This window comes from Mobula hypostoma, chromosome 5 (genome assembly GCF_963921235.1).
Source record: "Mobula hypostoma chromosome 5, sMobHyp1.1, whole genome shotgun sequence".
Lineage (NCBI taxonomy): Eukaryota > Metazoa > Chordata > Chondrichthyes > Myliobatiformes > Myliobatidae > Mobula > Mobula hypostoma.
In genome coordinates this window covers 8052153-8076458 of record NC_086101.1, presented here as the reverse complement: position 1 = coordinate 8076458, position 24306 = coordinate 8052153, and the positions used below count along the sequence as shown (strand labels likewise).

The 24306-nt window shown below is 41.9% G+C and overlaps 1 protein-coding gene across 1 annotated transcript; it reads right to left on the bottom strand.

Annotated features, from left to right (window-relative positions):
- Positions 1 to 11384: 11384 nt before the first annotated feature.
- LOC134346094 (zinc-binding protein A33-like) lies at positions 11385 to 24306 on the bottom strand. The gene is made up of 6 exons (XM_063047398.1): positions 23887 to 24306; positions 23699 to 23794; positions 23378 to 23608; positions 14982 to 15004; positions 14763 to 14881; positions 11385 to 12078 (listed from the first exon to the last, which is right to left on the bottom strand). The coding sequence occupies exons 1-6, from the start codon at positions 24289 to 24291 to the stop codon at positions 11576 to 11578; spliced, it is 1377 nt and encodes a 458-aa protein (XP_062903468.1). The 5' UTR covers positions 24292 to 24306; the 3' UTR covers positions 11385 to 11575.

Here is a 24306-nt window from a genome sequence, read left to right as displayed (position 1 = left end):
TTGCACTGCGTCCGACGAATTAGACAGCTGTCCGTCATATAATCCGATTCACTGGTGAAATAAAATGCTACCTAAAGAATCCTGTGATATTAATATGGCTTGCGAGTGATAACTTTCAGCAAGATGGTACAGCTCATCTATCTTTGTTATTTGGCCTGAGAACGAATATTGCCGCTGGCTCAGAGAGCCGGTAACCCCGGTTCTTCCCTGACGTCGAATGCTGTCTGTGCGGACTTTGCACGTTCTGTCCGTCACCGGTGGGTTTCTCCTGGCGGGAATTCAATTGGACCATTGTAGGAGTAATGTAAAGATAATGATAGACTGGAGCTCTACGGGTCTTACAGTTAACCGATCACAAACTGACATAGGTCAGGGGATTCACTAAAGATATCTTAATTAATTTAAAGTTGGCACTTTTAAAAAAATTTCCAGACAAATATCAAGGTAGCAACAACTATATAGTTATGAATTCCATTGTCCCCTTTCAAAGTTCAAAGTAAATTTATTAACGAACTATATATATGTTACCACATACACCCTTTGTGGTTCTAAGCAATTGACAAATAAGCGTGCCTGTATCTCAGCCCGTACCCGCTTGAGCTGAAAAAATATAAATAACAATAATAATTTTGAGGGTATATTTTCATCAACGAAAACAGGATTCAGCACTCCACGCGAACATATAAAATTCTGACAAGAAGTAAACACCACTAGACTTAACTGAGAATACAGCCCAGACAAGTGAAGCAATTACCAGTATTGAAGTAAAGTGGATGGGACATCAGGAAGCATCCCGCTCACCCTGTTCATGGACTGTTTGTTCCAATCCCGTCAGGTTGCAGACTATGTAGCATCCACGCCAGGAACACGAGGCTCAAAAACAGTTACTTTTCCCTAGCAGTAAGGCTGATCAATACCTTCACCCACTCACCCACCCCTCCACAACCCCCAACCACCACGTATTTATCATTGCTTGTCAGGTTCACCTTATATGCCTTGTATCAGTCTATGGACAAATAATCATTCTATGGATGAATGAAAGAATGAATACATACATACATACATACTTACATACATACATAGATAAATAAATAATACTGAAATAGGATGATACAGAGAGTCCTTTAAAGTGAGTGTGGATGTCAAAACTCTGTTCAGAGTTGTGGTGAGTGAAGTTATCCACAGTAGTTCAGACGACGAATGGTTGAGGGGTAATAACTGTTCCTGAACCTGGTGGAGTGGGTCCCAAGGGCTACTGATGGTGGTCGCGATAAGGGAGCATAATAATAATAATAATAATAACAACAACAACAACAACAACAATAACATTATCCCTATGGTAATATCTACAACTGGTACATTCCCGAATAGACAATAGCATCAAACAATTAGAGCTGCACGGCAATACAACGAAACTGAAAGCTACAATACTAAACACCAGCAGAATAGTCCGAAAGTTCCTAGCAAGTGAGTAATGAGTGGGATTGGCTATACCCGCACCTTAGGTTTTACCAGCTTGGGCTGAGAAAAAGTGTTTTAATTTTTCTAACTAATAATAGTAATGGGCGATCCATCATTACAGATAGGACAATCCATAATACTCGGCTGGAGATAATATTACATGATAAACAGGCAAGAACATCTTACTTAATAGATATAGCTATTCCAAACACACATACCATACAGAAATCAATAAGTGAAAAACATCAGAATTATGCTGAACTAAAAGAGGAAATTGAAAGATTATGGAACATGAACAGGGTATACATTGTCCCAATAGTAACATGTATGGGTGTATGGGGTGTCAGGGAGGGGTAGCACCTCTAGTGGGGGAACATGTCGCGTCCTTTTCAGGGCGGTTAGTCCACCTTTGGTCCCCACCTGGCACTCAGCTCTCACCTGTGGCTCTCCGTAGCTGTTTGCATGTGACAGCGGCCACACCCCGGGCAACGGCTTCGACAAGCCGGCTAAACCAGGTGAGGGTAGCCGACGGCTCTCAAACCCTCGGTGAGATAGGGAGTTGTCTATCCCAGCATGTGAAGACAGACTCCGGCGGATTGAGCGGACGAGACCAATGGAAGGTCCAACGGTCAAGAAGGTGGTTTCTGCAAGCGTCGTGGAACGTGCAGAGCAGGACAAGACACTGAAGACGTCCTGGTCATCCACTGCGCCTAGTCCCATCTCCAGCCGTCTAAACTCTGTCTTGCCACTGGATCCAGATGGGAATTGGGAAGAGAGAGTGAGGCTGACGCTGCGCACCTCTCCCTCACTTAAATCCAAATCACGCGCCAGTCTCGACACCATCATAATGGTGTCAAGGTCTTCATCGACGTCAACGATGGACGAGCAGCCAACCAACCAACCAGTAACAGCTACAACTGATATCACCCGATGATATCACACAATAGCATTAACTCTTTAGGCCTACGCAGCAATATTTATGTAAATCTGCAGAAAGCCACTATGCTAACCACAACTAGAATAGTGTGAAAGTTCCTAGCAATTAATAAACGAGCATGCTTGCCTATGCCCATACCTCAGGTTTTAACAGCCTGAGCTGAGAAAAAAGTAAAGTACACAATATTATAATAAGCAATACATACCGAGAACATCAGATGAAGAGATCTTGAGCCCATAAATTGTGAGAACAATTCAGTGATTGGGGAGAGTGAAGTTGAGTGAACTTTTCCCCGCTCGTTCAAGAACTTGATTGTTGAGAGGTAATAACTCTTCCTGAAACTGGAGTCCTGAGTCCTGAGACTTTTATATCTTCTTAAAGGCAGCAACTAGAAGAAAGTATGGTCTGGATGGTGAAGGTCCCGAAGGTTGGATGCTCCTTTCCTGCGGTAATGCTGAGTGTAAATGCTCTCATTGATGCGCAGGGCTTTGCCCCTGATGGACTGGGTCATATTCACACTTTTTACGTAGGCTTCTGTGCTTCCGTACAGGGTCGTGATGCAACCTGTCAGTATTCATTCCTCTAAAGAAGTTTTCCAAAGTTTTAGATGTGACGCCGAATGTCCACAAACTTCTAAGGAAGCAGAGAAGCTGCTGTGCTTATTTCGTAATGACATTTACGTGCTTGACCCAGAACTGGCCCTTTGAAATAATAGCACTAGCGACTTTATCGTTGCTGACCGTCTCCACTTCTCGATCGAGGTTTTCGTCACCGCAGTGAAAGCTGGCTAATGGACCTCCGGTTTCCTTCTCCTGAAGTCAGTAATCAGCTCCTTGCTGACATTGAGTGAGAGGTTGTTATGGCGTCACTATTCACTCAGCCAACCTCTCCAAATAATAACACAGAAATAGAGGATCTCCCGTTGGCCAAACGATTCTTCTCCCCTACTCCCTCCTCCCCCCACCCCCGTCATGGGGACTTCCTTGAGATAGTCAGTCACCAGAGTTATCTCTGCTTCGCATCGAAGACCCTCATTCCTATCCTCTTGGATGATCATTTTAAACTGTGGTATTTCGATCCCGTTGGCTCTGGTCTATGAGGCTAACGTGAGGCTATTAGGCCGAGGCTTCTCATTGGCTCTGGTCCAAGGGAGGTTTATTTTATTGCTCTTCCGCAAGTAATAGTAGCCAACCATTGATCACAGGAAATCATGGGTTTGCGCCTCTGGTGGACTGTGTCCTCTCCAGGGTGCAAGCCTGGGAGGGAAGATTTGAAGACCCGGCTATTGCCCATGCAGCGGGTTCCCCCTCGTTCCCCCTCTCCACGTCACTGATTTAGACCGAGGGAAGGGCAAGCGCCGATACAGCTTGGCACCAGTGGCAAGAGTGAAGTTGTAAACATCAAACTGCCTTAGGGAGCCCAGCTCCGGATTTCTTCCTTGGGTTGTACTCCCGAAGCCTTTCCCATGGGTGGGTATGGCCGCAAGGCAGCGGAGGTTTAAAATCAGAGTTTTCCTTCCCGCAAGTAACAATTTGTAATTACTCGTGGTCACTATTGAATTACAAGCGCTCTCATTGGCTGTCTCCACATTGCCCTGAATTCACTGCAATGTGAAAGTTGCTCCAATTCAGACAGCTCCTGGTCCTGACAAAAGGGTTTGATGTCACCTCGTTTCCTATCTCAACGGATGTTGTCTGCTAATATCGTCATTGCTTTTATGAAATGAAGCCGTATATTCGCAGGACGGATTTAAGGACCACCAGGTTTCCAGAGTGAAACGTTTGAATTCAGGCCTGGGGAGCTTAGATACGTCTACCGTATTGTTTCAATCATTACATTTTCACAATGTATTTATTTTCTATTGAAGGCGTTAAAATTAGGGGTTCCGCAGGTTTGTCGTATCAGTTGCTATTTCTCTAGGACACCATCAAGGAGCGATGCTTCAAAATGGCGGCGCCCATCATTAAGAATCCCCAAAACTCATGACATGCCCTTTTCGCATTGCTACCATCAGGGAGGAGGTACAGGGGCCTGAAGGCATACACTCAGCTATCCAAGAAAAGCCTCTTCCCCTCTTCCCTCGGTTCCTGAATGGAAATTGATCTAGGGCTTTACTCTTTGGAGAGAAGGAGGATTAGAGGAGACATGATAGAGGTGTACAAGATAATAAGAGGATAGATAGAGCGGATAGCCAGCGCCTCTTCCCCAGAGCACCACTGCTCAATACAAGAGGACATGGCTTTAAGGTAAGGGGTGGGAAGTTCAAGGGGGATATTAGAGGAAGTTTTTTTACTCAGAGAGTGGTTGGTGCGTGGAATGCACTGCCTGAGTCAGTGGTGGAGGCAGATAGAATAGTGAAGTTTAAGAGACTACTAGACAGGTATATGGAGGAATTTAAGGTAGGGGGTTATATGGGAGGCAGGGTTTGAGGGTCGGCACAACATTGTGGGCCGAAGGGCCTGTAATGTGCTGTATTATTCTATAAGTTCTATCTATTCCATGAACTTCACTACGTTTTAATTTCTACTTTTGCACTACTTATTTAATTTAACTATTCTAATATATATATAGCTTTCACAGTTTTCTTTCTCTATTATTATGGATTGCTTTGTACTGCTGCCGCAAAGTCAAAAAATTTCACGATATATGCCGGTGCTGTAAAACCTGATACGATTTCTGATTCATATTCTTTTCCCACCGTTATATTTACACCATTTTTATTTCAGACTCACTGGAATTTATTTGAGCATTGAATGGGAACAATTTGACGCTATCTTGCTCGAAAACATCTACTACACAGCCCCCGGGACTGTAGGTCAAATATGATGGCAGAATATAGCATTAGTGGCAGTGTGGAGGATCAGAGGGATCTTGGGGTCCGAGTCCATAGGACACTCAAAGCTGCTACGCAGATTGACTCTGTGGTTAAGAAGGCATACGGTGCATTGGCCTTCATCAATCGTGGGATTGAGTTTAAGAGCCAAGAGGTAATGTTACAACTATATAGGACCCTGATCAGACCCCACTTGGAGTACTGTACTCAATTCTGGTCGCTTCACTACAGGAAGGACATGGAAACCATAAAAAGGGTGTAGAGGAGATTTACGAGGATGTTGCCTGGATTGGGGAGCATACCTTATGAGAATAGGTTGAGTGAACTCGGCCTTTTCTCCTCGGAGCGGCGGAGGATGAGTGGTGACCTGATAGAGGTGTACAAGATAATGAGAGGCACTGATCTGTGGATAATCAGAGGCTATTTCCCAGGGCTGAAATGGTTAGCACGAGAGGCCATAGTTTTGAGGCGCTTGGAATTAGGTACAGAGGTGTAAGGGGTAAGTTTTTTACGCAGGAAGTGTGTGCAATGGGCTGCCGGCGGCGGTGGTAGAGGTGGAAAAGATAGGGTCTTTTAAGAGTCTCCTGGATGGCTGCATGGACCTTCGAAAAATAGGGGGCTATGGGTTCAGCCTGGGCAGTTCTAAGGTAGGGACATGTCTGGCACAGCTTTGTGGGCCGAAGGGTCAGTATTGTGCTGTAAGTTTTCTATGTTTTCTATGTTTCTAATACAGAACTACAACAATTGTTCATCCCAGTTTGGCAAAAGAATAAATCAAGGAAGGTAGTGCACCCGTGGCTGACAAGAGAAATTAGGGATAGTATCAATTCCAAAGAAGTAGCATACAAATTAGCCAGAGAAAGTGGCTCACCTGAGGACTGGGAGAAATTCAGAGTTCAGCAGAGGAGGACAAAGGGCTTAATTAGGAAGGGGAAAAAAGATTATGAGAGAAAACTGGCAGAGAACATAAAAACGGACTGTAAAAGCTTTTATAGATATGTAAAAAGGAAAAGACTGATAAAGACAAATGTAGGTCCCCTGCAAACAGAAACAGGTGAATTGATTATGGGGAGCAAGGACATGGCAGACCAATTGAATAATTACTTTGGTTCTGTCTTCACTAAGGAGGACATAAATAATCTTCCAGAAATAGTAAGGGACAGAGGGTCCAGTGAGATGGAGGAACTGAGCGAAATACATGTTAGTAGGGAAGTGGTGTTAGGTAAATTGAAGGGATTGAAGGCAGATAAATCCCCAGGGCCAGATGGTCTGCATCCCAGAGTGCTTAAGGAAGTAGCCCAAGAAATAGTGGATGCATTAGTGATAATTTTTCAAAACTCGTTAGATTCTGGACTAGTTCCTGAGGATTGGAGGGTGGCTAATGTAACCCCACTTTTTAAAAAAGGAGGGAGAGAGAAACCGGGGAATTATAGGCCGGTTAGCCTAACGTCGGTGGTGGGGAAACTGCTGGAGTCAGTTATCAAGGATGTGATAACAGCACATTTGGAAAGCGGTGAAATGATCGGACAAAGTCAGCATGGATTTGTGAAAGGAAAATCATGTCTGACGAATCTCATAGAATTTTTTGAGGATGTAACTAGTAGAGTGGATAGGGGAGAACCAGTGGATGTGGTATATTTGGATTTTCAAAAGGCTTTTGACAAGGTCCCACACAGGAGATTAGTGTGCAAACTTAAAGCACACGGTATTGGGGGTAAGGTATTGGTGTGGGTGGAGAATTGGTTAGCAGACAGGAAGCAAAGAGTGGGAATAAACGGGACCTTTTCAGAATGGCAGGCGGTGACTAGTGGGGTACCGCAAGGCTCAGTGCTGGGACCCCAGTTGTTTACAATATATATTAATGACTTGGATGAGGGAATTAAATGCAGCATCTCCAAGTTTGAGGATGACACGAAGCTGGGTGGCAGTGTTAGCAGTGAGGAGGATGCTAAGAGGATGCAGGGTGACTTGGATAGGTTGGGTGAGTGGGCAAACTCATGGCAGATGCAATTTAATGTGGATAAATGTGAAGTTATCCACTTTGGTGGCAAAAATAGGAAAACAGATTATTATATGAATGGTGGCCGATTAGGAAAAGGGGAGGTGCAACGAGACCTGGGTGTCATTATACACCAGTCATTGAAAGTGGGCATGCAGGTACAGCAGGCGGTGAAAAAGGCGAACGGTATGCTGGCATTTATAGCGAGAGGATTCGAGTACAGGAGCAGGGAGGTACTACTGCAGTTGTACAAGGCCTTGGTGAGACCACACCTGGAGTATTGTGTGCAGTTTTGGTCCCCTAATCTGAGGAAAGACATCTTTGCCATAGAGGGAGTACAAAGAAGGTTCACCAGATTGATTCCTGGGATGGCAGGTCTTTCATATGAAGAAAGACTGGATGAACTGGGCTTGTACTCGTTGGAATTTAGAAGATTGAGGGGGGATCTGATTGAAACGTATAAGATCCTAAAGGGATTGGACAGGCTAGATGCGGGAAGATTGTTCCCGATGTTGGGGAGGTCTAGAACGAGGGGTCACAGTTTGAGGATAGAGGGGAAGCCTTTTAGGACCGATGTTAGGAAAAACTTCTTCACACAGAGAGTGGTGAATCTGTGGAATTCTCTGCCACAGCAAACTGTTGAGGCCAGTTCATTAGCTATGTTTAAAAGGAAGTTAGATATGGCCCTTGTGGCTACAGGGGTCAGGGGGTATGGAGGGAAGGCTGGGTTCTGAGTTGGATGATCAGCCATGATCATAATAAATGGCGGTGCAGGCTCGAAGGGCCGAATGGCCTACTCCTGCACCTATTTTCTATGTTTCTATGTTTCTATGTAACATTTAGAAGGATGTTGCCAGGTCTGGAGGATCTGAGTTATAAGAAAAGTTTGAATAGGCTAGGAATTATTCCTTAAAACGTGAAAAGTCGAGAGGAATTTTGCCAGAGGTATGCATAAATATAAGGGGTATGGATAGGGTAATGTACGCAGCCGTTTTCCATTGAGGTTGGGCTGTACTCTGACCAGAGGTTATGGTTTAAGGCGAAAGGTGAACATGAGGGGAGACTTCTTCACTCGGAAAGTCCTGGGAGTGTGGAACGAGCTGCCCGCATATGTGGTGCATGAGAGCTCGATATCAATGATTAGGCGAAGCTTGGATAGGTACATGGACGGTAGCGTTATGGAGAGCTATGTCCCCGATGCAGCTCGATGTGAGTAGGCTGTTTACTGGTTTTAGCACAGACTAGAGGGGCCGAAGGGCCTGTTTCTGTCCTGTTCTTTTCTATGACTCTATGAGTCTGTGACTCTCTCACAGAGGCGTATGCTAATATACTTGGGAATGTTGATATAAAGAATGAGGAGGTGTATGGTGGTTAAACCCAGGACATAATTAATTCCAACGCGGATTATTGAAAGGAACAAGACACGGGACTGCAGTTGCGTTGTCATAAATCTCCGTGTCCTCCTTATCGACGAACGAGATTCCAAAACACTGCAGAGTAGCCGAAGTTGTCCCTCTGTTTAGGAAGCTCAATAGAAGACACTTTCGACAGGTGAGCCTGACGTCAGTGATTGGGAAATTTTTGGAAAAAGGTTCTTTGGGATAGAAACTACTTGCATTGAGTAAACCACGGGCTTGTTTGAGCTAGTCAGTAAAACTTTCTCTGGAGGACGTTATGCCTTACAAATTTGATCGTGGTTTCTGAGTACGTTACGAAAATGATCGATCAGTGTAGATGGATTATGTATTTACACGGACTTCAGTTAAAACCTTACTATTATCCGGGGCGAAACCGGAGCCGATTCCTAACTAGTTCACATCAATAATCGGAAGAATGAATAAAGATTTCCGGTGATGCTGCGGGGATGGGACTTGGCGTTTGCGCTGCAAAAGTTTAGCGGAGTAGTAAACGGGACAAACTCCCACCAGCCCGAGGATGCAAGGGAAATCGCAGGGAGCGGAGATCTTTACAGTAAATTCGAGGCCCTGGCGCCAGGTGCTCCCAACTAACGAACGATATTAAGTCATTGTAACACCCACGAAATGCTGAAAGAACCCAGCAGACCAGGCAGCGTCTATGGAGAAGATAACACCGTTGATGTTTCAGGCCAAAACCCTTCCTCAGGACCCATTGTGTTCATCTTTCACCATAAACTCTGCCGCTAATGCCAAACGCCATTCTGGTAGTCCACGAACCACGTCCCGCTTCTGTCTCCCACCCAAGATTCCCAAAGAGGACTGATTTGGTTCATAAAATTCTCTTTTCTCTACTCGACTTAACATAGCGTTGGATCGACAGCTGACTTTCAATGTCTTTTATTCCACAATGCGACTGTATGAATATATTTCCAATCTCATTTAAGTTATTATAATACAGAATTTAGAAAGTGAATTCGACCCATTCAACGCCAACGTGTGATAAAATGTCTCTTCCGCATAAAGCCCGAGACTCGTTAGTGACGCCGGTCACGGCAACTAACCTTTTTACATACGGGAAGCGGAGCCGGGGCAGATTGGCAGTCAGTTTTCATCCACAAGGCCGAACAAGGGATGAAGTTTCCCCGTGAATTTACTCGCAGTGAAGGTGCAGAGATGCTTCTGGGCTTCGGCGTTTAAAATAAAACTGTCCAGGACTCGTAACTGAAAGAAACTCCCACCGTCCCGAGAATGAGGTTGGTAGAAAGTGGAGTGAAATTGAAATTCACCACATAAAGCTTGTCATCCTTTTTTGTCGGATGTCCAATAAAACACCTGTCGCCGTCTCCACAGACTCTGAGGCGACTCCCGGTCTGCAGCCCCGATTCCCAGGTACCTCCACCACCCAGTAATATCTCCCCGATATGAGGCGGTATACCCTGAGGGGGTGTTCTGTGGTATCCCTCTACAATCCAGGCAGGCTATTCCCTGCTCTCTCTGTCATCGTTGTGAGATGCAGGGGCGTCAGAATTGGTGTCCACACTGCACTATAACAGTATCGGTGATAATTGTCGGACAAATGTGACGAATTAACAGATCGCAACACACAGAAAGTTGGTGGTGAACGCAGCAGGCCAGGCAGCATCTATAGGAAGAGGTACAGTCGACGTTTCGGGCCGAGACCCTTCGTCAGGACTAACTGAAAGAAGAGCTAGTAAGAGATTTGAAAGTGGGAGGGGAGGGGAAGATCCGAAATGATAGGAGAAGACAGGAGGGGGAGGGATGGGCTTAAGAGCTGGAAAGTTGATTGGCAAAAGGGATATGAGAGGATCATGGGACGGGAGGCCGCGAGAAAAAACAACGGGGAGGTGGGAAGCCCAGAGGATGGGCAAGGAGTATAGAGAGAGGGGCAGAGGGAGAAAAAGGAGAGAGAAAAGAAATATATATATACGGATGGGGAAGGGGAGGTGAGGCATTAACGGAAGTTAGAGAAGTCAATGATCATGCCATCAGGTTGGAGGCTACCCAGACGGAATATAAGGTGTTGTTCCTGCAACCTGAGTGTTGCTTCATCTTGACAGTAGGGAAGGCCGTAGATAGGCATATCAGAATGGGAATGGGACGTGGAATTAAAATGTATGGCCACTGGGTAAATTTTCAAATCGGTAAATTTTCAAACAGCTGTTTTAGGAGCCATTTTATTCTCTGTCTCAGCATCTTAAATCATAAGACATGCGAGCAGAATTAGGCCATTCAGCCCATTGAATCAGCTCTGTCATTTCATCATGTCTATTTACCCCCTTAACTCCATTTTCCTGCTTTCTCCCCATAACGTTTGACGCCATTACTGATCAAAATCCTATCAACTTCCGCTTTAAATATGCCCAATGTCCTAGCTTCCATCGCCTTCAATGAATTCCACAACGTCATCATCCTCTCGTTAAACAAATTCCTCCGCATCTCTGTGTTAAAGAGACATCCTTGTATTCTGAGCTTGTACCTTTTTGGTCCGAGACTTACCCACGAAAGGAAATATTCTTTCCACTTCCAGTCTATCTAGGTCTTTCATATATTCGGTACGTTTCAATGAGAACACCCCCCAAACCCCAGTGAGTACAGACCACGAGTCACCAAGCGCTCCTCACACGTTAACCCTTTCATTCTCGGAATCATGCTCTTAGTAGTTCTGTTAACGAACTGAAACGAATAGATGGACAATTTAATTTCCAATACCTTTTGTTTCACTCTTCGTATGGTTTTGTTTTATTCAGAGATTATTTATGGTTTTACAATGCAAAATTAGGGTATTGAATGGACCCGTTCCGCGCCAACATGTTACAAGATGCGGTCTGTACTGCACAGACTGAGTGCTCTCTACTGACGCTGGTCCCGGTTCACCCCTTTTTTTCCAGTTGCGGAGAGAAACTGAACTACGTACTCATCCAGTTTCCATCCACTGTACGGAAGAAAGGATAAAGCTTCCCCTCAAATTTCCCAGTGAAAGTATAAAGATGGGACTTGTTGACCACACTGTAAAATGAAATTGAAGCGGACTCGTAACTGAGATAAACTCCCACCTTTCCGGGGATGTGATCGACAGGGAGACGGATTATACTGGTACTGTTTGCATAAAACTTGTCATCTTTCCGCCCGATGCTCCAGACTCCAGTCGCTGGTCTAAGTCTCACTAATCCCTTCCTCGACACAGACTCTGCAGCGACTCCCAGAGTCCAACGCCGATTCCCCGCCACCTCCACCTCCCAGTAATGTCTCCCTGTCGTGAATCCCTCCGATCCCAGCACGCACGCCTGGTCTTCAAATCTTTTCGGGTTAACAGGGAGAGTTCTCTGGATCCGGCTCCATCTTACAGACCTCAGATCGTCAGACACCTCGAGGCGCGAAGCTGCTGTTTCCACATCGAGCTTCACAGAAACTGTGAGTTGGTGGGGAGAAGAAGCAGAGAATTAAAGACTCGGTGGGATTACAGGCATAATCGGGCATCGGCCCAGGAACGGGACGTGAACAAACTCCGCTCCAAGAATAAACCAGCGGCTAACAGAAATTGAATTCCCAATGGCCACCCAATTTAATTGTGCTCCCGTTCCCATCCTGACACATCAATACGTGGCCTCCTCTACTGCCACGATGAAGCCACACTCAGACTGGAGAACCAACGCTTCATATTCCGTCTAGCTAGTCTCCAACCTGACGGAATGAGCATTAATTACTCTAACTTTCGGTAATTTCTGCCCCCCTTCTCCTTTTTTTCCATTTCCCTTTTCACACCTTGTCTTCTCCTTACCAGCCCATCTCCTCCCCTCTGGTGCCCCTCTTTCTCCCATAGTCCATACTCCTCTCCTCTCTTTCTTCCGACGCGTTGTACCTTTTCCACCTATCAGCTCAATTCATCCTCTTCACACCCCCACCCCCAACCTCACTTGGCATCACTTATCACGGGACAGCTTGTATTGTCCCGTCACTCCTCCCCCGCCCATCACCAACTTCTTATTCTGTCTTCTCCCCCCCACCCTCTTCAGTCACGATAAAAGGCCTTGCTCCGAAATGTTGAGCCTTTATTGCTTTCCTGCTAAGCTCCTCCAGCATTTTGTGTGCCTTATTCGGGATTTGCAGCACCTGCGGTCTTTTGCGTTTTTCTAAAGCAGGGGTTCCCAACCTTTTTATGCTAACGAACCCCTACGTTTGACTGAGGGGTCCATGGTCCCCAACCTCCTGATCGAGGTTTTTGATTTACTTTTTAGTTGGCTCGGCTCAACATTACGCCAAAGGATCTGTTCCTGTGCCGTGCCGTTCTATGTTCTGTGTACCAGAGATTGTGGTTGAGATGGACTCAGTTGTAACATTTAGAACATAGAATAGTACAGCACAGTACAGGTCCTTCGGCCCACAATGTTGTGCCGACCCTCAAACCCTGCTTCCCATATAAGCCCCGACCTTAAATTCCTCCTTTTACCTGCCTAGTAGTCTCTTAAACTTCACTAGTGTATCTGCCTCCACCACTGACTCAGGCAGTGCATTCCACGCAGCAACCACTCTCTGAGTAAAAAACCTTCCTCTAATATCCCCCTTGAACTTCCCACCCCTTACCTTAAAGCCATGTCCTCTTGTATTGAGCAGTGGTGCCCTGGGGAAGAGGCGCTATCTCTTCCACTCTATCCACTCTATTTATGCCTCTTATTATCTTGTACACCTCTATCATGTCTCCTCTCATCCTCCTTCTCTCCAAAGAGTAAAGCCCTAGCTCCCTTAATCTCTGATCACAATACATACTTTCTAAACCAGGCAGAATCCTGGTAAATCTCCTCTGTACCCTTTCCAATGCTTCCACATCCTTCCTATAGTGAAAGTCATCTAGATAAGTGTCTCTATAAGGTTGGTTTAGACAGCTTGCAATTAGAAGACGTGATATTTCAGGAGGGTTTGGACTAATTTGAACCTTTTTTCTATCGCTCTAAAACAACGCCTGGTACATTCCTGTCTCTCTGGACGTTTGTATGTTGGGGTCTGGTTATCAATATGGTGGTGTTAATAGTGGTATTTAAACATCCATCCATTCCCCAAGGACTGAAATAGATAGGAACAAATATCACAGAACATAAAATGCTACAGCACAGAATACAGCCCACCCGACGAGTGCCGTACTGTTATTCTGACTAACCCCATCCACCTAACCCGGAGCATAGTACTCCAAACGGCTCCCAACCATGCATCTATCCAGTTCTTTCTTAAATATTGAAATAGAATCTACACTCACCACTTCCACTGTCAGCTCATTCGACACGCTCAACATTCTCCGAGTTAAGAAGTTACCGCTTATGTTCCATTTAAACATTTCACCTTTCACCCTTAACCCATAACCTCTAGTTCTAGTCTTAACCAGCCTCCGTGGGTTTCCGCATATTATTGCGAAAACTGGATACTCGCAGTGGATGTATCCACCCTTTTTATCCCTAAAATGCACTAGTGTTGCATTGAACCGGATCGCGTCTTGAAAATTATATTTGCACCATGAGCAAAAAAAAAAAAATAATCCCTTAGAGAAACTAAGCGTCTCGATCAACATGTTTGACGATTCGTGTCGGTACCCGAAATCAATACTGAAGTTGTGAGGGAGGGTACCTAGTATGGTGTTCAGAGGTTGGTATGCGACAAAGTCTGATAGATGATCTATAGAATCAGTTGCCACGGGGATGAAGGAAAGCGGGAGACACGCGTGGGAAGGGTAACGTGGAGGCAGTGACTTAAAGGTGATAGTGGAATTGTGTGCATCAGTGGGGATGGTGCCCAGATTGAACTATTTGGGGAAAGATGATAGATCTCGCTAAAGGCACGTGAGCTGTCAATGTAAAAAAGCCCAAAATAACAGAACAACTATTGGGGAATGGTAATAGTACACAAGGTTTCAGGTTAACTGCAGTAAGTTGGTACATTCATGTTGAGATATTACTGAGTTTTGGTTGACCCAAGTAGAACGTAAAACATCTTTTCCAATAGGAACAATTGCTGCTAGAATATAAAACGCCCATTATCATTCAGTGCTTTACCTAATCAATTCTCAAAAGTATTTAATAACTTGGAGAACAACTAACTGAGTTTTACCTTGTCTGAAGAAATTAAATTCTTCACTCAATGCTTCTTTCAACAAACTTGCGTGACTGAATTGTTTAATCGGCAGGGTACCATCCACAATTGAAAATGTACTTTCTTCCTCACTTATCCTGTCAGTATTAAGCAGTTGGTGATGAAATAAACATAAGTAAACAATTTTCCTAAATATTTTATAATAGTTGCAGCTATTCACTACATTGCAAATCCTACCTTCCTTTCCGAGAATATTCCTCCTGTAATAAACAAAATGTTCTAATGTTAATATGATAGTTGATGATAGCCCACATCATATCCATAGACGTTTCATCTAAGTACAAGAGAAAGAATTTCTGGAGGAACTCAAAAGCTTTGGCAGCATTTGTGAAGAATGAGGTGATCAACGTTTCAAATCGATACCCCCGTGTCAGGAGCTGTAACTGTTCCGATTCAAAGTAAATTTATTATCAATGTACAAGTAACGCATCATATAAAATCTCTGAAATCCATTTCCTTGCGGGCATACTCCATAAATAATAACCATAATAGAATCACTGAAAGGACCACACCAACTTCAGCATTGTGCAAAAGCCAATAAACTCTGCTGATACAAAAAAAAGGAAAGAATTAATAATAATAAATAAATAAGCAAGAAATATTGAGAACATGAGATGAAGAGTCATTGAAAGTGAGTCCATAGGTTATGGGAACATTTCAGTGATGGGAAAATGACGTTGAGTGAAGTTTTCCGCTTTGGTTCAAGCACTTGATACTTGAGGCGTAATAACTGGTCCTGAACCTGGTGGTGTAACTTCTTCCTGATGGCAGCAGCGAAGACAGCATGTCACAAGTGGTGGGCATCCCTGACGATGGATGCTGCTTTCCTACGACAGCATTTCGTGTAGATTTGCTCAATGGCGGGGAGGGCTCAACATGTAGCGTGGACAATTTCTCTCTTCCATTGACGCTCGCCATCCGCTGAGTTCCTTTGAATCTCCCTGCCGCAGACTATCACAACAGCACTCCTTTTCATTTGCATTTCATCTAAAATGTTAGAAGCAGCCGAATATTCCCCAAACCCAGGTTTCAAACACACAATCGGAAAGCTAATTTTGCACTAATAATACAGGACCAAAGCTGAATGTCCTGCAAGAGGATCGCAAACGTGTGGTAAGGCTTGGAAGCTTGCCTGTCTCACTGACCCGGACAGCTATGCTGGCTGGAGCCAGGCCCTTGTGCTTTAGCCCTCGGCAGGGTCGCCTGTACCGATGAGGTCAAAGAATAGAGGCCGGGCTAAGAGCGGTCCACTGGTCCTCCAGGATCGGCGGATCATCTGCGGGCTAACAACACTGAATGGCCTAAAAACAATTGGTACAGGAACAACAATGAAGAATCCTTCTATACAAATAGAGATTGACGACCTTCATTGCTGCCTAAACGTCTGGGGCGTTGTGGGCAGTAAGTAAGCAGTGAAGGAGAAATTACAAAGCATATATATGAGAGTCGTTTCGTTACTCAGTGGATATAGTTACGGAGAGAATGGGGGTATTACACCAGCGAGACACTTTTCTCCCTATAAAATGACAAGATGATAAGACTGCGAAGTTGTCCGGGGAGACTTCCGGTAGCGCTCATGGAGTGAAGTCGCGTTCTTGACTCGCTCCATTACCTCTGAGTTTTTTTTTCTCTATGGTCAGCTATACTTTAATTAACCATTAAGGCATCAATTTTTACAATACTTTGAATTAAACTGAATTCTCTGACAATTGGATGATACTTAGATCTGCTATGTCTAAGAACGGGAAAAACGGCAAGGATGGTAAACCTCCGGTTAAACAGAAAGCTACGGATCTCCCCCCGACTGAATCACCGGTGACTTTGAAAGCGATATCGGAGTTAATTCAGAGGGAAATTTCAACCTCTGTTAGGGAGATGATTCGTACGGAAATTGCAGGCTTTGTTAAAGACCTGATTCATACGGAAATCTCAACTAATTTCCAGAAAATTGCCGATTTAATTGATAAGATGCAAACATGTATTGCGGAACATCAGTCGGCTATATCTGATCTTCAAAAATTCGCGCAACAAAGTGAGCTTAAGATGGGGAAAATCGAAGAAACAATTAATGTAATGAAGAAGAAACTTGACTTTTGGACTTTTAAAAACTCTGACTTGGAATCTAGAATGCGACGGCAGAATTTACGAATGATTGGCGTGAGGGAAGCCGTTGAAGCTAACAACCCCATGAAATATTTCTCTCAACTTTTAAAAGATGCATTCCCTACTGTATTTCCTGACCAACCACCGCTACTGGATCGTGTTCACAGAATCCCATCATACTCGTCTAGGTCAGATAGACCTAGGCATGTTATCTTACGTTTTCATTACTTTCAAGACAAGGAGAGACTGTTTCGATTCGCTCGATCTGAAGGTTTCATTGATTTTTCGGATCTTAAGTTCCGATTCGTGGAAGATTTCAGTAAACCAATCTGGGACCAACGGGTCCGTTACAGATCCGTGATGTCGGAATTCTATAAGATGGATTTAAGACCAGCGCTGCTGTACCCTGCACGTCTAAGGATTCGCATGTTAGATGGAGCCCTTCGTTTTTTTGATTCTCCATCGGATGCCCAGAGTTATCTGGATCAACTTTCATCTTCAACATCTTAATTGCCTTTTTTTTAATTTTCTCCGTTGATCGGAGGCTGTGAATTGGTTGGTTTTAACTTTTCTGTGCCCTATTTGGGCAGAAAAGTTTACTTTTGATTTCTTAATATGGCTGCTAAACTTTCTTTTTAACTGCGTCATTTCTTTCTTTTCCCAGGGGATTCTGGGTGGTTACTTCCCTTTTGTCATCTTACGTATTTCCTGTGCGGCCTTAAATTTTGTAGTTTTTTAAAAAATTTTATTCTGTTTTGCTTTTTATAATCACTTTATGTTAATAATCCTATTTTTTTTTTGTTGCTGTGTCTATTCATGAGTTTGAGGTTTATTGTGGTTTTTTTTAATATATATTTTCCGGCTTTTGTTCTGTTCTGTGTGTATTCTAATTGAGCTAACTTTTTTTTACTTATTTTTTTACTGTTTTACAATTAGCTGATCCTTTTCATATTTATACCTTTTTTTTAGGGAGCGTATACCGGAAGTCATGGGGGTAGTTTTAGCGCTTGCTTCTTTCTGGCGGGTCTGCTTTAGATTTTGCCTTGGGGTCTTGGGGTGGGGGGTGGTGGGAGGGGCTTCACGTTTTAGTTTGTTTTTCTTTGGGCTATATACATTATTGAAGTACTGGTTGCGTCCTTTTCCCCGGTATCTTTTGTATGTTCTGTTTCCTCTCCGGGTTTGTGGGTCGCGCCTATTGTCAATCCTCCTTGTTGTGGGTTGACTTTAGGATTTATGGAGTCTATTATTAATTTTGTCTCCTGGAATACTAATGGTCTTAATCATCCTATTAAAAGAAAAAAAGTTTTTAAAGTGTTCCGGAGACTTAAAGCACAAATTTTATTTTTACAAGAGACCCATGTACGGAGGGGGGACAGACTACGTTTTTTCAAATTCTGGAAGGGACAGCAATTTCATTTGAACTCCAATGCTAAGATTCGAGGCGTCTCTATTTTTATAGATTCCTCAGTTACTTTTATACAACAGGATATTATCTCTGATCCGAATGGTAGATTTTTATTGGTTAGTGGTTTACTATTTAATAAAAAAGTAGTTTTGGTTAATGTTTATGCTCCTAATATGGATTGTCCGGAATTTTATAAATCATTGTTTGATCAGTTTCCGAATTTGAACGAGTTTTCATTGATTTGGGGCGGAGATCTTAATACCTGTTTATCTCCAGCTTTGGACCGTTCGGCTCCTTTACGGACTTTACCTAATAAATCTGCAAATTTGATTAATTTTTTCCTTTCTGATTCTGGGTCGACGGACATTTGGCGTTTTCTGCATCCTCAGGAAAAAGATTTTTCCTTTTTTTCACATGTTCATCATTCCTATTCAAGAATTGATTATTTTTTTATTGATTCTCGTCTCATTCCTTCAGTGATTAAATGTGATTATGATTCTATAACCATTTCGGATCATGCTCCACTTAAGCTTTCTATTAAAATTATGGCCAATATACCAAACAATAGACAATGGCGTTTTAATTCGCTGTTGCTTCAGGACTCGGACTTTGTTAATTTTATGAATGAACAGATTGAGCTTTTTTTTACAATTAACCATACAGAAGATATTTCGGTTAACACTCTTTGGGACACTTTTAAAGCCTATATTCGGGGTCAGATTATTTCGTATTCCGTTGCTTTGAGGAAGAAACAGAAGCAGGAGGAGATGGCAATTGTGGACAAGATTAAAGAAATTGATAAGAAATATGTTATGGCTCCTTCTGAGGAGCTATACAAACAAAGAACTGAACTTCAAATGGAACACAGTTTACTACTCTCGTCCTCGATTGTAAACCAATTAAAGAAAACAAGAAGTGATTTTTATGTTCACAGTGATAAAATTGGCAAGCTGCTGGCTAATCAATTGAAATCTAATTATGTTAAATCTCAAATCAATCAGATTTATAACCAAAATGATCGATTGATATTGGATCATGTGGGGATTAATCAAACCTTTTGTGATTTTTATTCTTCTTTATATCAATCAGAGTCTCCTCGAGATTCTAAATATATGAATGATTTTTTAGATAAGTTAGACTTCCCTCAGATTTCACAGGATATGTCTTCTTTATTAGATACTTCCATTACAATGGATGAGATTAAGAATGTTATTTTTTCTATGAATCTGGGGAAAGCTCCTGGCCCTGATGGGTTTACCGTTGAATTTTATAAATGTTTTGCTTCTTTATTGATTCCTTGGCTCTATAAGGTTTTTGAGGCTTCTTTGAAACTTGGTAAACTTCCGGAATCTTTTAATAGAGCATCAATTTCTTTAATACTAAAGAAGGATAAAGACCCTGCTCAATGTGCATCTTATAGACCAATATCTTTATTAAATGTTGATTCTAAAGTTTTTTCTAAGTTATTAGCAAATAGACTAGAAAAAGTACTTCCTTCTATTATTTCGGAAGACCAAACGGGTTTTATTAAAGGTCGTTACTCTTTTTATAATATTCGTACATTGTTAAATATCGTTTATACTCCCTCACAAAATGTTCCTGAGTGTGTTATTTCTTTAGATGCCGAGAAAGCTTTTGATAGAGTAGAATAGCCTTATTTATTTAAGGTGCTTGAAATGTTTAATTTTAGCTTGAAATTTATATCCTGGATTAAACTGTTATATCACTCCCCTGTAGCCTCGGTTCGTACTAACTCTTTAAACTCACCTTTTTTCCCTCTCTTTCGTGGTACTCGACAAGGCTGTCCTCTTAGTCCCCTATTATTTGATATTGCATTAGAACCTCTTGCAATTGCTATTCGAGAATCTTCAAATATTACTGGGATAACTCGGGGATTAAAGTCCCATAAATTATCACTCTATGCTGATGATTTACTTTTATATATTTCTAATCCTGAGAGATCTATTCCTGCTGTTTTAGAGTTATTAGCACAATTTGGTCTTTTCTCAGGTTATAAATTAAATCTTAGTAAGAGTGAACTTTTTCCGATTAATAAACATTTTCCCTTATATTATAAATTTCCATTTAAATTGATTAATAATTACCTTTCATATCTTGGGATTAAAATTACTTGTAAACATAAAGATTTATTTAAGACTAACTTTTTACCATTAATAGACCATATTACTCAACTTTCATCTAAATGGTTTCCCTTATATTTAACTTTGATTGGTCGTATTAATGCAGTTAAGATGTTTTTTTTTGCCAAAATTTTTATATGTGTTTCAGGCATTACCAATTTTCGTTCCTAAATCTTTTTTTGATAAAGTCGACTCTAAAATTTCTTCATTTATTTGGCAGAATAAGAATCCGAGACTGGGTAAAATACATTTACAGAAAGCTAAGAGAGATGGAGGTTTAGCATTACCTAACTTTAGATTTTATTATTGGGCTATTAATATTCGACATATGAAATTTTGGTTACTTGACTGGGACATACTATCTATTCCTAAATGGGTAGCATTGGAATTACAATCTGTTCAGGGTTATACACTTGGTTCTATTTTAGGTTCATCTCTTCCTTTTGATTCGAAACGCCTTAAGCAGGTCTCTAACCCGATCGTTAAATATGCTTTGCGTATTTGGTTTCAATTCAGAAAATTTTTTGATCTTAATCAATTCGGGTTAGCGATTCCTATTTTAGGTAACATATTTTTTCCTCCCTCTTTTACGGATCGCGCTTTTCAAACTTGGAAGACTAAGGGTATTTTACGGTTTTTGGATTTATTTTTAGATGGTTCCCTTATGTCTTTTGAACAATTATCTAATAAATATAACTTATCAAGAATACATTTTTTTAGATATTTACAAGTTAGAAATTTCCTAAGTACTATACTTTCTTCCTTTCCAATGCTTCCTCCTATATATATTTTAGATTCGATAATTAACCTTAATCCATGTCAGAAAGGTGCATCGGCTATGATTTATAATATTATTATGAAACTTAGGAAAGCTCCATTTGATAAGATTAGGGTAGATTGGGAACAGGAATTGGGGCTTACCATTTCTGTGGATGATTGGGGGCAGATTTTACAATTAGTTAATACTTCCTCTATTTGTGCTAAACATTCCCTAATTCAATTTAAAGTGGTTCATAGAGCACATATGTCCAAAGATAAGTTAGCGCGTTTTTACTCGCATATTAATCCTTTCTGTGATAGATGTTCGGGGCAGATAGCCTCTTTAACTCATATGTTTTGGTCTTGCCCTACTTTGGAAACTTTTTGGAGAGATATTTTCAATATTATTTCTAAGGTATTAAATATAGATATCTCTCCTCACCCTATTACTGCTATCTTTGGACTACCTAAAATTTCTAGTAATCTTTCCCCTTCAGCCCGTAGAATGATTGCATTTCTTACTTTAATGGCGAAAAGATGTATTTTACAACATTGGAAAGAGCTTAATGCTCCAACTACCTTTTTTTGGTTTTCTCAGACGATTTTATGTTTGAATCTGGAGAAAATTAGAAGTAACCTTTATGATTCTTCATTTAAATTTGAACAGATTTGGGGACCTTTTATTCGATATTTTCATTTAATGTAATATTTACCCTTCTTGTTTTTTTTTCACTGTTTTAATGGAGGTCGGGATTGAGGACGTGATTTTAAGTTTAACTCTGTTTGGTTTCAAGTTAGCCCATTGCTTTGCTTTGCACGGTGGGTTTTTTTTGGGGGTTTTTTTTTTTCTTTTTTTCCATTGATATATATAAAATCTAGTATACTATTATGTTATCTTGGTTTCTTATGCTTAAATTACATTGTTTGTAGTATTTTCTTTTTGGTATTGTTATCTTTTGGAATTTTATTATACTTTAACATTGTATTAATGTTTATATGGCTTACCTTTTTTGTATACTTACTCAATAAAAAGATTTAAAAAGAGAGAAAGAAAGACTGCGAATATATTTGAAGGGTGGATATGTAAAATGTATTTCGACTGCCTGGAGAGCAGAACTTTAATTCTGGAACTTTCGCACGACTAGATTACAAAACGTAATGTAAAGTAATTCAACAGAGAAAAAACTAAAAGGGAAGATGAACAGTAACACGAGAAAATATGAGATTCGGAATATTTCTAACAGGTGTTCTGAATGAACAAAATGTGCGGAATATATTGCGGACAAGCAGCGCATGTTGGACATAGCAAAAGACCTGTTACCGTCAGCAGCAGGCTCTTCGACCAGAGAGGATAACTTCACTCAACTTCACTTGCCGCAGCACTGAACTGATTTCACAACCTATGGACACTCTTCCGAGGAATCGTCAACTCATTTTTACGGTATTTATTGCTTATTTGCTATTATTGTTATTATTTTCTTTTTGTAATTTCCACATTTTGTTGTCTTTTGCACATTGGTAGTTTGCCCGTCTTTTTACGTGCGGCTTTTCATTGATTCATTTGTGTTTCTTTGTATTTACTATGACCGCAAACCAAAAAAAAACAGATGAATCTCAGGGTTGTATATAGTGACTATTATGTACTTTGATAATAAATTTCCATCGAACGTTTGAACTTTGAAATTTGATTTAGATCGGAATATTGATCGTGTCTAAAGAGCAGACAGGGGACATAACACAAAATAGGTCTCAGCAAATAAACCTGATGTTATTTACGATATATTATTCAACATTAGTTCCTACTTATCGATGATATTTACCTTAACTATAATTATTCAATTATAATTTAGTCCGGATGAAGGGCCCTGGCCCGAAAAATCGACAGTTTAATTCTTCCACCCCCAACATATACCCCTTCCTCCCCCCACCCAACGTTCGGGCTTCATTCCTCTTCCCTTCCACTGTCTCAGTCTGAAATATCGACTGTTTATTGCTTTCCATAGATCCTGCCCAACCTGTTGAGTTCCTCCAGCACTTTTTCCCTGTTATTTTGGAATTACAGCTTCTGCAGAAACTCGTGTGTTTATATTTATCTGAAACCTGGTATCCGCCATTTTGTGGCGATATATTTTCCCTGAACCGAACAGCAGTGTGTAACCCCTCACCTTCAGAAGCGTCATGTCTTGCTGAGCCATCCGTTGCTGAAATTTTGAGATTTGATTCTGAAGAGAAGATAAGTTCTCTTGAATCTTTCGGAGATTATTCTCCATTGGATTCAGAGCTCTCTCCGCCTTCACCCTGAGCTCACCGAGTAAGCGCTCCTCTCTCTCGGTTAGAATTTGGCGCAGATCAGCAAATAAGGATTTAACGTATGCCTGCAGGCTCACTGACAGGTCCTGTGAAGTGGAAGTTGAAGGATATTATCACTAAGTACGGAAATAAACTAAAGTACAGGAGGCCAGACAACCTAAACCTGGGAAACTTACCCGAACTCCGGAAATCTTCTGCTTCTGTTGATCCGCCATTTCCTGGACCTCTGATTTCTTTTTTTCCAGAGATTCCAATGTAGATCGAACATGATTCTAGGAGGATTTGCAGAAACACAGAATGAAAGATTTACGCATGAAAATAAAATACATAGAGTAGGCCCGTGATTTAAGTTCGCCACCTTTACCTTTAAAATGTCAACAGCTTCATTAACGGGCATGAATCGGTGTTCTCTGTGTTCCCGTGCAGCCGAACAAATCACACAGATCAGCTTCATGTCAGTTTCACAAAACAGCTTCAGTTCTTCCTGATGTTCCTCGCACTGAAGTTTCCTTTCCTTCTCATTAACAATCAGGCCCTGAGCTTTCAGGGCCAGAGTCTCTAATACCGGATTTACTTTAAGGGTGCGGTCCGCAAAAACACTATTACACTCCGGGCAGGAGTTTCTCGTCCCCCTTTCCCAACGCCGTGTGATACAGCGCCGGCAGAAGTTATGCCCGCATCCCAGTATAACTGGATCAGTGAAGTAATCACTGCAGATCCGACAAGTTACATCTTCTTTCAAACTGTCGACTTGCTGTTTCGCGGCCATCTTCGTGCCTCTCAC

Bases quoted from the DNA above. Each gene is read 5' to 3' on its own strand.
- LOC134346094 (XM_063047398.1), bottom strand. From the start codon at position 24,291: ATGGCCGCGAAACAGCAAGTCGACAGTTTGAAAGAAGATGTAACTTGT. The intron at 15,005-23,377 runs GTGAGGGGTTAC...TGTTTATTACAG, and splicing joins AAGACATGACGCTTCTGAAG to GAGGAATATTCTCGGAAAGG. The intron at 12,079-14,762 runs GTAAAACTCAGT...ACCAACTCACAG, and splicing joins ATTTAATTTCTTCAGACAAG to TTTCTGTGAAGCTCGATGTG.